Source organism: Artibeus jamaicensis, unplaced genomic scaffold, assembly GCF_021234435.1.
Source record: "Artibeus jamaicensis isolate MK-2021 breed Jamaican fruit bat unplaced genomic scaffold, CSHL_Jam_final scaffold_537, whole genome shotgun sequence".
Taxonomy (NCBI): domain Eukaryota; kingdom Metazoa; phylum Chordata; class Mammalia; order Chiroptera; family Phyllostomidae; genus Artibeus; species Artibeus jamaicensis.
The window spans coordinates 40,590,150-40,606,449 of NW_026522047.1; the positions used below are offsets into that span (position 1 = coordinate 40,590,150).

Below are 16,300 nucleotides of genomic sequence, written 5' to 3' on the forward strand. Positions count from 1 at the left end.
CATGGCAATGAAGGAGAGCTTCCCATGATATTACACAGTTATTAAAGAATGGATATATGTATACATATATATTATAACAGTGTTACCTATTGCTCTGTAACAAATGGCTCTGAAACAGTGGCTTAAAGCAACCTTTCTCAGGTTCCGTAGATCAGGATCTGGCAGCCACTTAGCCAGGTGGTTCGACTTAAGGCTGCACAAAACAACAGCCAAGGCACCATCTAGGGCAGAGTGTCGGAAGGGTTCAGGTCCTTGCAGGCTGTTGGGGAAAGAGCCTCAGGTCCCTGCCGGCTGCTTTCCAGGGGCTGTCTCAGTTCCTCATCACATAAGAGAGGATCTGAGTTGGTTTTTGAAACCCTCACTGTTTGTTGTAATACAGGAAAAAAAAAACTGAAAAGAACCCTAATATTCATCAATTAGTACGGAACGATACCTTTGTATAGATTTACACAGTGGAATATTTACTATACAGCAGTGAAAATGAATGCAACCCAGCAACACCTATCCACAGGATAACCTCCCCCACCATAAGATTGTGCAAAAAAGGCACCCCGGCTGGTGTGGCTCGGTGGACTGAGTCCCAGCCTGCGAACCAAAAAGGTCACTGGTTCTATTCTGGGTGAGAGTAAATGCCTGGGTTGCAGGTCAGGTCCCCAGATGGGGGCGTACAAAAGGCAACCAGTCAATGTGTCTCTTGCATACTGATATTTGTTTCTCTCTCTCTCTCCCTTCCTTCCCCTCTATCTAAAAAATAAAATAAAATAAAATCTAAAGAAGATTTTAATTAAAAAAAAAATTAAAAGGCAAAATGCAGGAAAATATTTACAGGACTGTCATTTTTATAAAATTCAAAACCCAGCCAAACTAGCTATGTTATTTAGGGGTCCCCCAAACGTGCTCATTGAAAGAAAAGTGGAGACATGGCTAACCCCGAGGTCAGCACGGTGGTTCCACCCCGAGGAGAGCAGGTGGCACGTGGCAACGGGTGCACACATGGGACGTGGGGTGCTTTGATGTGGTGGCTGCGTCCTGTTTCGTAAGCCCAGGGGGGGGTGTGTCTCCAGAAACTGCACCTATAAGTCATAGATGCTCTTTGGGTATTAGATACAGTTTTTGTTTAAAAAGTAAAAGAAAGGAAAAACAACCTCACTCAGACCTCTGTGTAGAACAACATGGTCCCAATAGATACAGAATATCCCCTCATAAAATGAAATCATAATTAGGTGACTGGATACAGTTTTAGCTAACACTATAGTGGCAATCATGTTGCAATATAAATGTATCAAATCAATACACCTTCAAATTACACAATGTTATATCTTGAGATACTTGTATATCACAATTTTTAAAAAGAGTTTATTTATTTATTGTTAGAGAGAGGGGCAGGGAGGGAAAAAGAGAGGGATGGAAACACTGATGTACAAGAGAAATATCCATCAGTTGCCTCTTGCACGCCCCCATCTGGGAACCTGGCCTACAACCCAAGCATGTGACTTGACCAGGAATCAAACCAGCCACCTTTTGGTTCACAGGCTGGGACTCAATCCGCTGAGCTGCACCAGCTAGGGCTCAATTTTTTTTAAAAGAATATCTTAAAAAGAAGCCCTGGCTGGTGTAGCTTAGTGGATTGAGCGCAGGCCTGCAAACCAAAAGATTGCAGTTCGATTCCCAGTCAGGGCACGTGCCTGGGTTGCAGGCCAGTTCCCAGCAGGGGACACATGAGATGCAACCATACACTGATATTTCTCTCCCTCTCTCCTTCCCTTCCCCTCTAAAGATACATTTTTTTTAATCTTAAAAAAAAAAGAATATCTTAAAAAGAAAAAAACGTGACCCACATATGTTACCTTAAATTTTCTGGTCACTGCTTTAAAAAGAGTACAAAGAAACAGGAAAGATTGATTTTTTTTTTTTACTGTTTCATTTAACCCAATATGCCCAAAGTATTCTAATATTGTAATCAACATAGAAAATTTACTGATAATATAGTTTATGTTCTTTTTTTTCCTACAAAGTCTTTGAAATCTGGTGTATATTTTACACTTATTGCAACTTGGATGCTAAATTTCCAAGTTTAACAAAACAACAAAGCTGTGTTTAAAGGAAAAATACACTGCTTTCATTTGTAGATTTTAATTTATTAAAATTAAATTCCTATTAAAATTCAGACCCTCAGTCTCGAGGGCCACAAGGGCTCAGTAGCATCCAGTGACTAGGTGAAGAGGGTGCTGGGAAAGTCACTCACGTGAGGGACTGCGTGGCCCGGGCTGGGGTCAGTGCTGCGCGTAGACCTGGGCTGCTCCCCCTTCTGGATCTATGTCCACATCTTCCTTTTCTAGAACTCATGCAGCACCCAGGGCTCCCCTGTTTCCAACATCTGGGCAGCTCTGACCCCTGGTTCATCCCCCCAAAGGCGGACTTTGCCTGTGTGTGCGTGTCCCAGGCCCCGGAGGTGGCAGCTGTTTTGTGGTTGTGTGGATTTGTGTGATGCCAACTGCCATCTGTGTGCAGGGGAGGACCCTCACAGTAAAGGACAAACCTGGGGGAGAGAGGACACAGAGACGGCAGGCCACAGGCTCGGGGCAGCACTGACAATTCCACAGGTAACTCAGACTCGCCAGGAAGGTTTGCATTCGGTCTACTGCTGTGTAACACACCACCCCAAATTTCATTACGTTCCCATGACTCTGTGGGTCAGGAATGCAGGCCGGGTTCAGCAGGGCGGTTCTCATGTCTTATTTTGGGTTGACGGGAGTTGCTGGGTAGTGTCCTGCTTGTGGCTGGGCTGGGGGCTTCCAGCTGCTCCCGTGGTCAGCCTGGAGCCTCAGCTGCCCCCTCTCTTTCTGTGTGACCTTAGGGTCTCTCCCATGCCCACTCCCGCGGCACAGTGGAACTTCTCAGTGTGGTGTGTCAGTACTCACTGAGAGCCAGACAGAAGCTGCCAGTCCTCTGGAAGTTGAAGCCCAAAGCTGACAGGGTGTCACTTCCCTCGTGCCCCATTGGTCAAAGCTGTCACAGACCCAGCCCAGATGGAGAGGAGGGGAAATCGAATCTGCCAGTGGGAGGAATGTCCATAAATTGCAGCCATGTTTTTTCTAACAATTTTATCGAGATACAATTCACTTACCATGCAATTCACCCTTTAAAATGTATAATTCAGTGGTTTTAGCCTGTTCTAAAGTTGTGCAACCATCACCACAGCAAATCTGGGGGCATTTTCATCACAGTTAAAGAGACTGTTCTCCTCTGCAGCCACACCCACCCACTGCCCCCAGCCCCAGGCGACGAGAAGCCCGCTTCCTGTCCCTGCGGACATGCCTGTTCTGGACATTTCACACACCTGCAACCACACACTGTGCGGTCTTCTGTGCCTGGCTTCTGTCCCTGAGCCTCAGTTGATGGACATTTGAGCTGTCTCCACTTTTTGGAAGTTATAAGTATTGCTGCTATTAACATTCGCAAATACATTTTTGTGTGGACGTAGGTTTTCAGTTCTGTTGGGGGGATAGGAGGGGCGCTGCCAGACCAGATGGTAATTCTGTGTTTGACCTCTGGAGGATCTGCTGTATTTTTCCACTTGACCTTCCCGCCAGCAGAGGACGTCACCCCTCCCCCCAGCACTCATCATTACCTGTCTCCCCCTGGGACCACCCTCGAGGGTGTGAGGCAGCCACTGATAGTCCCCTGGAGCATTCGTAAAACGTGTTCTGTTTGGCAGTTTGTTATTTGATGGGTGATTTTTAAATACTTAGCCGTAGGTCTGTGGCCGTCTTGGAGTCTGGCTCTGGGTCTCACATGCGTCAGGGGTGGGCTTGCTGGTGGTTGGCCAAAGGATGGAGGGAGGGGTCGATCTGAGGTCTGTTTTTGGGTCAAAGCCCCTGGATTGGATGACGGAGAGGAGGTAGGTGTGAGGGCCAGACCCACCCTACCCTTCCTGCACCCCAGGCCCCTCCACTCTTTCTGGCGGACCCCTCTGCATATCTGGCCTCCCTCCACGGGGAAGCCCCCATTCTTACTTCCTGTGATGAAGTGAATGGTGTCCCCCAAAACCAATACCCACTTGGAAACCTGTGCATGGTACCTTGTTTGGAAACGGGGTCTTGGTGATACAGCTGGTTAAGACGGGGTCGTTTGGATGAAGGTGGCATCCCAGAACTGGCATCCTCATAAAGAGAGTAGGTCTGGATGCAGAGGAGAGAGCTCCACGTGAAGACACAGACACACCAGGAGATGGCTCTCAGGGACAGAGGCAGAGACTGGAGCCATGCATCTACAAGCCAAGGGACAGCTGGCCACCCTGGAGAGGCCTGGGACAGATGCTCCCTCAGCCCCTAAGGGAACCAGCCCTGCCAACACCGTGATCTCGAACCCCCCTCCAGAATCAGGAAAGAACAAATCCTGTGGCTGTAAGCACTTCCCCGCAGCGTGTGCGGTTTTGTCGTGTGCCACCCCTCCCCCGCCCAGACTCACACTACGACCAAGCACTTTCCTGAGTTTTCCATCATTCTAGTGAATCACTGAGCCTGAGGGTGGTTGTGGGGACCCCCTGAATTTTCAGCCAGCTGGTATGAAGGGAGGGTGGTCCTGTGGGACCCCAAAGCTGAGTGAAGTGATAGCACTCTTACTGGAACTGTGCCCTCAAAACATGCCATTGGCTGAATTCCGTGCATCTGGAGAGACAGAAATTATCTGACAAAAAACTGTGGACTGTGCTATAAAAATGTGCACCTACTAAGCAAATTCATTTCCGTATCCTGATTGCCTAGAAATGGGCGGTTCTTTGAGTTCTTCGAACTGATGGTGACGTATTCCTGGTTCCCTCATTAGTTAAATATAACCTTTGGCATACATACATTATATCATGATTCTTTCTCTCTCTTTCTCTTTTGGACCGTATCCTTTTAACATAATGTGGAGCCCCTCAGAGTGAGGTTGGGACACATTCAGTCATTCAGCCAGCATATTTATTGAACAACTACTATATACCAGTAATACCAAGCTGAGCAAAACAGACCAAAACTCTTGTCCTGGTGGAGCAGACATTTCAGTGAGGGGCACAAGTAATAACTGTGATGAATAAGTAAAATGTATAGTATGTTTAGTGTGTTCATGATGCTCGGTGCTAAGAAGGAAAAGGGGGTATAAAATGTGTGGGTGGGGATATGTGAGACATATGGCAGGTGTCCCCCCACTGAAAGGGGGGGCAGAGCAGGGGCAAGATGACTGGAGACTGGGAAGGGTGTCCAGACAGGGGAACCAGCACAGGAAAGGCCGGAACATAGGATGTGCCTGGCATATTCCAACGGCAACAGGAAAAGGTTGCCAGTGGTGTTTGCTCTATTTGTTACAGAGCATCAGGTTGTCGGATGAATAACCAAAAAACAAACCCGCAAAAAAAACCCAAAACAAAAAAAATGTGACCCGTACTGGGGAGGCTGAGCAGAGGGAGGACATTGTGAGACAGTCGCTGGAAGGGGGCTCTGGGTGCTGCAGGGAGACAGCAGAGGGGGCGTGGCTGCCCGGGGAGGGAGGGTGTGGCTTCAAGTGCCTTCCAAGGCAGTTACAATAGGGAAGGTGTAGGGAGCACTTTCTCTGTGCTAAGCCCAGTACGGGTCACTTTTTTTTTTTGTTTTGGGGTTTTTTTTGTGGGTTTGTTTTTTGGTTATTCATTCGACAACCTGATTTCCCCATGCAAAGGAGTTTCGGAGAGGTTCAGTCACCAATTCAAGGACACACGTCTTGTGAATGGTGGAGGCAGGATCTGAACCAGGTGGGCCCGACATCGAGTAGAGCCCCCGAAACCCTGAGCCCGGCCGTCCAGCCTCCTCACCTTTCTTTTCTCCTGCCGCCTGCTGCCCCTGGTGTGTCATCTCTAGCTCCTGTCAGCCCACCCTGTATCACCAACGTCTCAAAGCTCAGATAATGACTAAGCTCCTGCAGGAAGCCTCTCCCTGGGGACTGGAATCACTCTTGTTCATCTCGGCAAAAAAAAAAAAAACAACCCAAAACCATGATGTCAGCAGCCAAACTTGCCCGTGCTTTGCACATGCCAGTGCCTTCCTGGCACATCCAGAGACAAATCCAGACCCCACCCCACAGCAGCCCAGGTCCACCTTCCTGGCCCTGTGTTCCCACTCTCTCCTCATTCACCTTGCTCCAGCCACCTGGGTCTCCTGGGGGCTCCCCAAATACGCCAGGTACAGTCACGCTGCAGAGCCCATGCAGGTGTGATGCCTGGAACACAGCCCTTCACAGCTTCCCAAGCCTTTTTCATGTCACTCGGGTCTCAGCTCAAAGGTCACCTCCTTAGAGAAGCCCACCCAACCACTCCACCCGAAGTAGCTATGGATCACCACCCAGGAGACCTTCAGTTAATGTCTACTAGCTAGATAACAGCCCCATGTACTGAGTGGGTCCTATGCTCAGGCCAGTGGGTTCTAAGTATGGGCCAGAATGAACTCATTGCATGCTCAGAACGGCCTGGATAATGTTAGGATTTCAATTTGCAGAAAGGGAAACTGAGGCATGAGGATGTGATGGGGAAACTGATGTGCCCAAGCTCACGCCACTGGTCAGCAGAGAAGTTGGAATGCAAACCTAGGCAGTCAGATGGATCCTTGGTCACCTCTACCCTCTCCCATGTGCTATTTCAGGAGGCTCTGTCTGCCCCCCATTCTCCTTACCTCAGCCCCTCATATTCCTCCTATCTGGGACTGCTCAGGCTCCCCTAGCGAAATGGTATAGATCGGGCAACTTAAACAGCAGACATTTATGCCCTGGCTGGTGTGGCTCAGTGGATTGAGTGCCGGACTAAAGGGTCACTGGTTCAATTCCCAGTCAGGGCACGGGCCTGGGTTGTGGGCCTTGTTCCAAGTTGGGGGCATGAGAGACGTAACCATACATTGATGTATCCATCCCTCTTTTTCCCTCCCTTCTCCAATTTCTAAAAACAAATAAATATTTTTGTAAAAAACAGTACACGTTATTTCTCCCAGTTCTGGATGCTGGAAGTGCACAATCACGGGTCAGTTCCTGGTGAGGGTTACTTCCTGATTTATAGAGAGGCCACTTTCTCTCCATATCCTACATAGTAGAGAGAGACTGATCTCTCTTCCTCTCCTTATAAGGGCACCAGTCCCACCCCAGGTACCCACGCTCATGACCTCATCCAACCCCAGTCACCTTCCAGAGGCCCCGCCTCCTAAAATCATCCCACTTCGGGTGAGGACTTCAGTATGTGAATTTGTAGGGGACAAGAACATTAGGTCCTCGACACCTCCTGCAAGGAAAGGGGCCTTAGCTCTGCACTCACCTCGCTCAGATGTCCCTCCCAGGCCCCGACCCATAATCCACATTCCAGCTACCACCTGGGAGGGAACCCAGGATCTATCCCTCCTGGGCAGACTAACTCCCCAACTTCCTGGAGCCTTGGTTTGCCCTCTGTCCATTGAGAACACCCCCAAGTTTGTTTATAGGGGACTAGGGTTTAAAAACAGGGTGTCCCAAGAAGCAAGGCTCATGTTCTAGTGTGAGGCAAAAACTCAGTCACGATAAAAAATCATTTTAGTGCAATTAAAAAAATGCATGCACAAGAACATTTTCATGCTGGAGACATTTTCAAAATTAAGAAAAATTGAGGGGGTGGGCTGGGATGGGAGTAAAAGACAGAATACTGTACTTGAAAAATAAATTTAAAAATAGAGAAAAAAAGAAAAATCGAGACAGTGTCAGGATGGGCGGGGTAGGACAAAATGGCAGCTGAACTACAACCCGGAAAAGACGGCTGATGTCAAACCAGAGAGCTGAAAGGGCAGGCTTTGTCAAAATGGATATCCGCAGAGTAACGTGAGCCCGAGGAGAACCACCAATGATATATTGCCGCTTTGTTCAAAGGGGACCAATCCCCAGCTCCCACGAAGAGAGCCAACCAAAATAAAATCCTGCCATATTCCCCACTTGGGCGTGACTTCCCTGGCCCCACTCTGCGGACCAGAGAACCTCGCCCGGGCGCGCAAACCCCAATAAAGCTCTATACTGCCTAACTTTGTGGCTGATTGGCATTTCTTCCTCGGCAGAGCCTAAGAAAACCTTTCAGACAGCATCAATCATGTGTTTTTCTTTTTGGCCTGGGCTCCCATAGGCCTGGTGTGGTGCTGTTACTGATCTGTTTTGGTGGGAAATTTCAATATTCCATTCACCATGGATGTTGTAACACTCGTTTTCCCTTAAACCATCACATAGAAAATAGGATCTCATTCTGGACTAGTGGCGACAGTTGCATGGACTTGTGACTATTCGCTGAACTGGACACTCGAAATAGGTGAATTCTATGGTATGTGAATTAAATCTTACTTTCACAGTGAGAATAAAAATTATCTTAATACTGAGTATTCGGGGGCCCCCTTAAATTTTGCGCCTAAAATTTGCTCTCCTCAGCTAAAGAGGGCAAAGCAGGGCCTCAAAGAATGTGTTCAGGTCCTTCCTTTGCATCAGCCATAACAGTCTTTCCCCAGAGGCCGAAGCTTTGTCTGGACTGTGCCCTCTACCAGGAAAACAAATACTCGTCCTTCAGGACTCACTTCGCTTTGTCTCACCCCAGTCTGACCTCCCTGACCCATATCCCTCCCCAGTCCTCTCTCTCTAGACTCCAAACATCCTGTCGTAACATCCTGCCCATCTCGGAACACATATAGTATCTGGGAATATCCTTAGGAGACTCCAGTTCTGTGCCCTTGAACCAGTAACACTGTCTTCCCCAGTCTCTGTTCCTTCCTTGGCAAACCTGGAACAATCACACCAGTGCTACCATGGGCACTGATGTAGAAACTGCTTACAAAATGCTTATCATGTAGTAAGCACTCAATAAATGTTTGTTTATTAATATATGCAATACAATACAACATTAGCAAAAAGAATAATTACCCTTATGGACTCTAGTTTGCAAGGTGGGAGTGGATATGCCCGTTTTTCTGTCTGGGCAAGTAAGTCCCTGCCTCACACATTCTCCTGTGGGGGGCTTGTGGGTCACCTGTCCTTGGGGCAGGCAGGGACATCCTTAGGGCTGGGCCTAGGGTAAAGTGAGTGAGGTGCTAGTCTCACGAGCAAAATGTAAGGTGACACCAAAAAACTCAATCACCCGGGTATTTTCTTAATACAGAATCGATACAAAAAACAACCCATGATAAATTTAAAAAATCGAAATTGTGAATAAACAGGACCTGACCCTGCACCTTCACCCTCACCTCTCTGGCATTCCCTTAAGTCCTGTCTACAGTTTAAAATCTTGATATTTTGTGTATCATGAGTTTTTTGGGAGGCATAAGTATTGATTTTTTAAAAATATATTGCATTAGGCCCTGACTGGCTAGCTCGGTTGGTTAGAGCGACGTCCCCAGATGTCAAGGGCCAAGGTTTCAAGTCTGATCCCCAGTCAGAGCAGGTACAAGAAACAAACGACCAATGCATATATAAATAAGTGGGACAACAAACCAGTGTTTCTATCTCTCTCTCAAATCAACAAATTAAAAAAGTAAAATATTGCCTTAGGATATTATTAAATGCATGTTGTATATGTCAAGTATTGTGCATATAAAATATTGCACTGTCATCGGAGTCCCAGCCCTTCTCACCCCGCGCAGCCGCCCCAGCCGGTCTGTCTCTTCGTCTCTTTCGGCGCAGAGACTCAGATCGGCCATCAGGTGGCGCCGCCACGCCTCTCAGTGCTCAAGACCTTTTGAGACTCCAAAGTGGGCGGTGAGGAGGCGGTGCGATGCGTCAGCCGAGTCGCGAGCCGGAGAGTCTCGGGAACCAAGAGTTGGGGCCGAGGCCAGATCCCTGGCTGGCAGGGAGGGGACACAACTGTGAGTCACCCGGGAGCCCCCGATCGTCCGTGGGAGACAGTCCCCCGCGAGCCCGCCCACCTGGCTCGTGAACTGCCTTCGCAAGGAGGCTGTGAGCCGATTCCTGGTGTACAAGTGTGGCTCCAAGAACAAGTACACGGAGGCTTAAGGCAGTAGCAGCCTCACCAAGGCTCAATTTCCCCTTTTGCATCATGCAGATAAAGTGTGACCCCTGCTTACAGGCTCCTTGAGGATTAAATGAACCATGATACAGGGAGCCTGGTACACTACATACTTAATACAAATCAGCGCCCGCCCCAGACGGAGGAAATAAAAGTGGCGAGCATCATTGTAAGGGGATCCTAAGTGACAGCGTGCGGCGCAAGCAAGAACCGTTTTCCCCAGGCTTTCTCTCCGACCTTAATTGCTCCCCAGGCCAGGTGTCCAGGTGCTGTCAAATGATGGAACGCGAGACGCCGGCAGGGGGCGTACGGCGCACTGAGACCAAAGCCTCATACGCACGCCCCACCCTGAAAATCTCCGCGAGTGGGGAGGGGGCGCCGTAGTTCGTTCCTGGGGCGCCTAGTACTTTGCAGCACCTGCTTCTGGGAACCTCGACGCGACTTTCTGCGGCCACCTACTGGCATTTATTCAGTGCTTATTGTGTACCCCTTATTTTATGTAATGCTTTCTGCAACCCAATGAGGCTGGTGTGCGTTCTCGTAGGACAAGGTGGGGAAACAGGCGGATCTTTGCAGCCCCTAACTGGGGGTCTCAAGGCTGCCTCCCGCGACCACCACAGTTAATTAAAGCGCTTATTGTGCACTTTTTTTTTTTAACGCTCCTTCCAACCCACGGAGGCCGGCATTGCTTGCCCATTAGACAGGTAGGGACACAAAGACCCGGAGAATTTACGGCACTCATCGCCTAAGAGTCCCGCAGCCTCGAGAACTCACCACCATCACCCGGGAGGGATCAACCTGCAAGCAGAACCCTCTCCCCTTACAATCCCCTAGCACAACCTGGGAAAGGTGCAAGCCGGGGACTCTCCGGGGGACTGGGAGGGGATTCCAGGCTCCCCTCGAAAGTCCGGGCCGCCTCGCGCGCTGGAAATCCCGCGCGCGCCCCGAAACGCGGCGCGGCTGCCGGGAAATCAGGAGAAAAAAAACTTCTGCTTTTTTTCTTTTCTTGGCACTCATGCTCCCCCGCGCCCTCCTCCTAGCTCTGCCCCCACGTGGGACGCCCCGGAGCTGCGCCCCTCCCCTTCCCTGCCTCAAACCAATCGCCTTTGTCGTCAGCCAATGGGCGGGGCGGGTGGCAGTTGAGGCTACGCCCCTGTTTGCTCAAGCCTCTAAAAGGCGCCGCTGGGCGCCGCGGCGTCAGATCGCCTGGATTATTCCTGCCGTGGACTTCTCCGTATTTCCCGACTGTCAGGAGGATTTTGCTGCCTTCCGAGCGCTCGGGGTCCGTAGTAAGGTTTTTGGCTCTCCGGCTTCGGATTTTGCATTTTCTCTCTTGGGACTGTCGTGGGCTGCTTTTCACTGTGGATTATAACTGCAACATGACTCTGGAAGAGCTGGTGGCGTGCGACAACGCAGCACAGAAGTAAGTAGACTGATGTTGCCCGGGTCAGGCGGGGAGCCGAGGGTATGGTGACCGGCCGAGAGCTCACCCCCCTCTCCCCTACTCCAGGATGCAGACGGTGAGCGCCGCGGTGGAGGAGCTGCTAGTGGCTGCGCAGTGCCAGGACCGCCTCACCGTGGGGGTGTACGAGTCGGCCAAGCTGATGAATGTGTGAGTCAGACCCCAACCCCCGGCTGGGCGCGGGTGGGGACCCCCCTCCGCTCTGCATGCTCTCTGTTGCACCCTTTTTTTTGCATGGGGCTGGGGCCTTCCTAAGTGTCCTCACTGAAAAACCACTCTGGCTTTTTTTTTTTTTTTAATTTAAGTAGATTTTTAGAGAGAGAGAAAGGGAGGGGAATGTCAATTTGTTGTTCCACTTGTGCATTGGTTGGTTACTTCTTGTACGTGTCCTGGCTAAAGATCTAAACGAAACCTTGGTGTATGGGGATGGCACTGTAACCAACTGAGCTACCCAACTGGGTTACCCAGCCAGGGCTTGACTCTGCTTATTTTGGGGGGAGGGGGCTTTGGGGGGAGGGGGCGAGCAGGGGGCTGCAGTATCTTGAGGCTGCATGATTTGCAGGCAACCCCATTATGTTCCTACCTTACCTTCCCCAGTACTTTGAAGCGTGTGTCTTTCTCCTACCCTTCCAGCTGCATGCACACAGCTGTCCCCTGCACACCTGCGCTTCCTTTTTGTTTTTGCAAACTCCCCTGTGCACTGTGGCCCCTCCCCAGGTCCCCACCTGACCTGTCCCCTTCTTCTGGCCCTCTCAGCGACCCTGACAGTGTGGTCCTGTGCTTGTTGGCCATTGACGAGGAAGAGGAGGATGATATTGCCCTGCAGATCCACTTCACCCTTATTCAGTCCTTTTGCTGTGACAACGACATCAACATTGTCCGGGTGTCTGGCATGCAGCGCCTGGCACAGCTGCTGGGGGAGCCAGCCGAGACCCAAGGCACCACTGAGCCCCGAGACCTGCACTGCCTCCTGGTCACGGTGAGCTGGGCGCACTGGGTCTGCCCCGCCCCCGCACCTGGGCTTGTGTTTGTCAACAAAGTTGAGTTGGCCAGTCTTGCACCAGCTCAGTGCTCAGCTACGCCAGGCATGTCCCGTGGACAGCCCCGTCCCAGCCTCGTCACCCAGCAAGCTATTTTGGGCCAGGCTGTTTTCCCCACAGGGGCCCTGGGAGAGGGAGGCGGGGCTTCCTGCACACTCCTGGGGTTCCCACTGAAACCCATCTTTTCCCTCTCCCACAGAACCCTCACACAGATGCCTGGAAGAGCCACAGCCTGGTGGAGGTAGCCAGTTACTGTGAAGAGAGCCGGGGGAACAACCAGTGGGTCCCCTACATTTCCCTCCAGGAGCGCTGAGACCCCTCCCAGCATCAGAACCTGTCGGAGGAGTTGCTGCCAAAAAACTAAAATAAATATTTGACCCCCTCCCCCCAGAACAACCCCCCAAAACAAACTAACCAATGAGACCATCGGGGGCAGAATCCTTGGAGACTGGAGACAAGGAGAGGGGAGTGCATGGCCACCCCCTGGGTGGTGAGCCTGGAACAGCGCCAGTGGTGGCCACCGTGAGAAGAGGAGAAGGGAACTCAGGCCAGCAGGAGAGGGGACCCTGGAGCTCAGGCCTGAGCTCTGCTCAGGCCTCTGACAGAGCAGAAGCTGCAGTGGGGAAGGGCCTGGACTCCACACTTTAGGGTGGGGTGAGACCAGTGGCATCCCCCACCCTTCTTGAGGCTGGAGCTGACATCTGCAAACAGGCCTTGGTTGACGAGGGTCTGCAACCCTCGCCAGGACTAAACTTTGGAACTTGGGAACTGGAGCTGATGTTGCTCTGTACCCATGAACTCCCAGTTTGCAAACTAAATAGACAATCTATTTTGTTACTTGCACTGTGACTTGAACCACTGAGAGAGACCGGAAGCTTACAGATGCATACATCTATTTTACTTCTAGATGATGGCCTTTTAATAAATTTCTAAAGCTTCTGGGTCCTTGTGTTTGTGCTGCATTGGAGAGGGACCAGGACCCCACCCTCCCACCCAACACACTGCAGCAGCCCTGCCCCCAACCCCTCCTGCAGGCTCACCAGGAAATGTTACTTAAGTCCCTGTTAGCAGCTCCAGGCTCCTTCGCAAAAACAGTGCCTCTTCTCTCTGCAGCCGGCGCCACCCAAGTCCAACAAATCTTTGCCTCCTTTTTTTCTCTCCCTCCTCCTGCCCTGTAGCAATTAAAAGACCGGTTTATTACGAAACCTGGCCGCCGTGCCACTGCTGTTACAGGCTGTGCTGGAGCCAACCCCAAACTCTGGGCACATGCAGACAAAATGGGGTGGGGGGCTGTAGCCCCCGCCTGCCCTGGCACCACCGCAGCCCAAGGTCCTGAGAGGTCAGGGGGGCACCTGCGACAGCACAGCAAGGCTGCCACGGAGATGCCTCTGGTTTGGCTTGGGTCTTACAGGAAGACTTCTAGTGACCTCCCAGGGTGTGCCTACCTGAGCCTTCTCCCTGCCAGAGTGGGCCTCTTCACGGCAGTAAATTTAAAAACAAACAAAAAATCCACCCTTTTTCACCCCAAACTAAAATCTACAAGCAGAAAAGTACTTCAGGAAGTCTTGCTCCTGGCCCAGCTGGGCTTGGCATGTTACTGCCTTTTGCCTCTAAACCGAAACCGTAGGGGCGGCCACCTCTTTGTTCTCCCTCTGCTAAGTGCGCTGGACCCCCTGCCCTGGGCTGGGAGCTGGGAGCTGGGAACAGCCTCAGTCAGAGGGGTGGGCTGGTGCCTGGGCAGCCTGGCCTGAGAACTGGGGTGGTGGAGGCAGGCAGTGGGGGAAGGAGGGCGGGTGTCCAACCACAGGCTGAGACCTTTCCACCTAACCCACGTGGGCGAGTGAGGAAAACCCCCGGCAACCCCCAGGAGTCATGGGGCTGGGGGAGCCCCTTGAGGGAGGAGGGAGAGAAAGAAAGGGGGAAGTCCCAGAGAGGGGTTGGGGCGGGATTCCTTCAAGGGTTAGGAGGAAGGGAAAGCACAGGTGGGGAGGAAACCTTGAGTGAATAGGGAACCTGGATGGAGGAACAGAGAAACACCTGTGTACGGCGGTGGGGGCGGGGGGGGGCGCGGAGATTCTATGAGGAGGAACCCAAGCCCCGCAGGGATGGAGTGGGGAGCACAAGAGTTATTGGGGTGAGGTTGGGGGAACCCAGAGCAGCTAAGGGCAGGGGCTGAAGTAAATCCCTGTAGGGGGTCGGAGAGAGGAGTGGGGAGACTGCAGCCCCCAGAGGATGGAAAGGGTACTCCCAGGGTGTGTGAAGGGTAGATGAGGGGATATCCCTGAGATGGAGTTGGGGGGGCTGGAGGGGGAGGAATCCCCTGGGGTTGGGGGTGGTACTAGCAGCTCAGCCCAGCCGTGGCCAGGAGCTCAGGCTCTCCCTGCCAGGTCAGCTCTTCCTGGGGAGGCACAGCCCCACTTGTTCCACCCACTGGCTGGCCTGGGCCGCTCTGTCCCCATGGTGACCCTGGACATCCATACTGGCCTAGCGACCTCTGACCCTCTCATCCCTAGGCCCCCAGTGCAGTAGGGGCAATACCCCAGGCTTCTGGGCCCCAAGGAGATAGATACAGGGAATGCGTGGGACTCCAGCTGACCCCACGGCCAAGCCAATTCCTTAACCTCTCTGTGTCCTTTTCCCCCTCTGCAAAATGGGGATAATAATGCTACCTACTCATAGATTGTTGAGGTCCAATGAAACATATTCCTTCGTTCAGCACCTCCTACGTAGAAAGTATAAAAAGGATTCGCCATTGTTACTAATGCTACTGTTATCAGTGCCATCACATCCCTGCATGTCCAAAATCACCTCTAATCTTCTCACAGCCCTCCTGTGAGGCAGGCCAGTGGAGACCAGGGCAAGGCCTTTGCGCAAAATTAGAAGAGCAGCCTCCAAAAACTCAGTCAGCAATATAAAGAATATTTTTATTGTTTTTTTTAATAAAGAGAGGGAGAGAAGCATCAGTCTGTGGCTGCGTCTCACATGCCCCAACTAGGAACCTGGCCCACAACCCAGGCACGCGCCCTGACTGAGAATGGAACTGGCGACCCTTTGATTCGTAGGCCAACACCCAACCCATTGAACCACACCAGCCAGGGCTTAAAGAATATATTTAAGTGCTACTTTATAAATTCAAATGTACTCACCCCCCAAAAAAGTGAAACAAAATCCATGATCAATTAAATTATGAATCGAGAGAAGATCAACGTTGCTGATTTTTCCTTTTTCTTCAGGCTCCAAGGCCTCTCAGCTGGCCCTGCCCCCTCCTGTCTTATTTAAACTTTGGATATTTGGTTTGCAGGTGGAGCAGTGAAGACTCAAGGGGAGGTGTGACTCCCCCGGACCCCCAATTCTGTGCACAGCATGAGCATGCATGCGGAGGGCCATGGCTCCTATGAGTGGTTCTCCTGTTACTATTACTATTACTGTTGCCCCAACTCATTGTTGCTGTCATTAATAACAGTATTGAGGTTTCCTGACTGAACCTGGGGATGTCCAGAAATCAGCTTCAAGAGCTGTGCTTTGCTGAGTTAATAACAGCAGTTATCCCCTGGCTACAAATACCTTTAACCTTGACTGCAGCCCCATGAGGATAGTGCTGTTGTCCCATTTTCCAGAAGAAGAGACTGAGGCCCAGAGTAGAGGCCAGGAGTCTTACACTGTGGATGGCTGGCCAGTCAGGCCCTGTGGAAAACCCAGGGTGATGAAGTGAGCAGAGCACACCACCCCCAGTCCCTCCCCCGACACCAGAGTTCACTCTGGGCCTCGAAGAACTTG

General features: G+C 51.3%; 1 protein-coding gene across 1 annotated transcript; it reads left to right on the forward strand.

The window, feature by feature from the left end:
- The first annotated feature begins 11,207 nt into the window (after window positions 1-11,207).
- GADD45B (growth arrest and DNA damage inducible beta) lies at window positions 11,208-13,462 on the forward strand. The gene is made up of 4 exons (XM_037137629.2): window positions 11,208-11,444; window positions 11,532-11,633; window positions 12,240-12,462; window positions 12,723-13,462. The coding sequence occupies exons 1-4, from the start codon at window positions 11,401-11,403 to the stop codon at window positions 12,834-12,836; spliced, it is 483 nt and encodes a 160-aa protein (XP_036993524.1). The 5' UTR covers window positions 11,208-11,400; the 3' UTR covers window positions 12,837-13,462.
- The last annotated feature ends 2,838 nt before the right edge of the window (window positions 13,463-16,300 follow it).

Bases quoted from the DNA above. Each gene is read 5' to 3' on its own strand.
- GADD45B (XM_037137629.2), top strand. From the start codon at position 11,401: ATGACTCTGGAAGAGCTGGTGGCGTGCGACAACGCAGCACAGAA. The intron at 11,445-11,531 runs GTAAGTAGACTG...CCCCTACTCCAG, and splicing joins TGCGACAACGCAGCACAGAA to GATGCAGACGGTGAGCGCCG. The intron at 11,634-12,239 runs GTGAGTCAGACC...TGGCCCTCTCAG, and splicing joins TCGGCCAAGCTGATGAATGT to CGACCCTGACAGTGTGGTCC.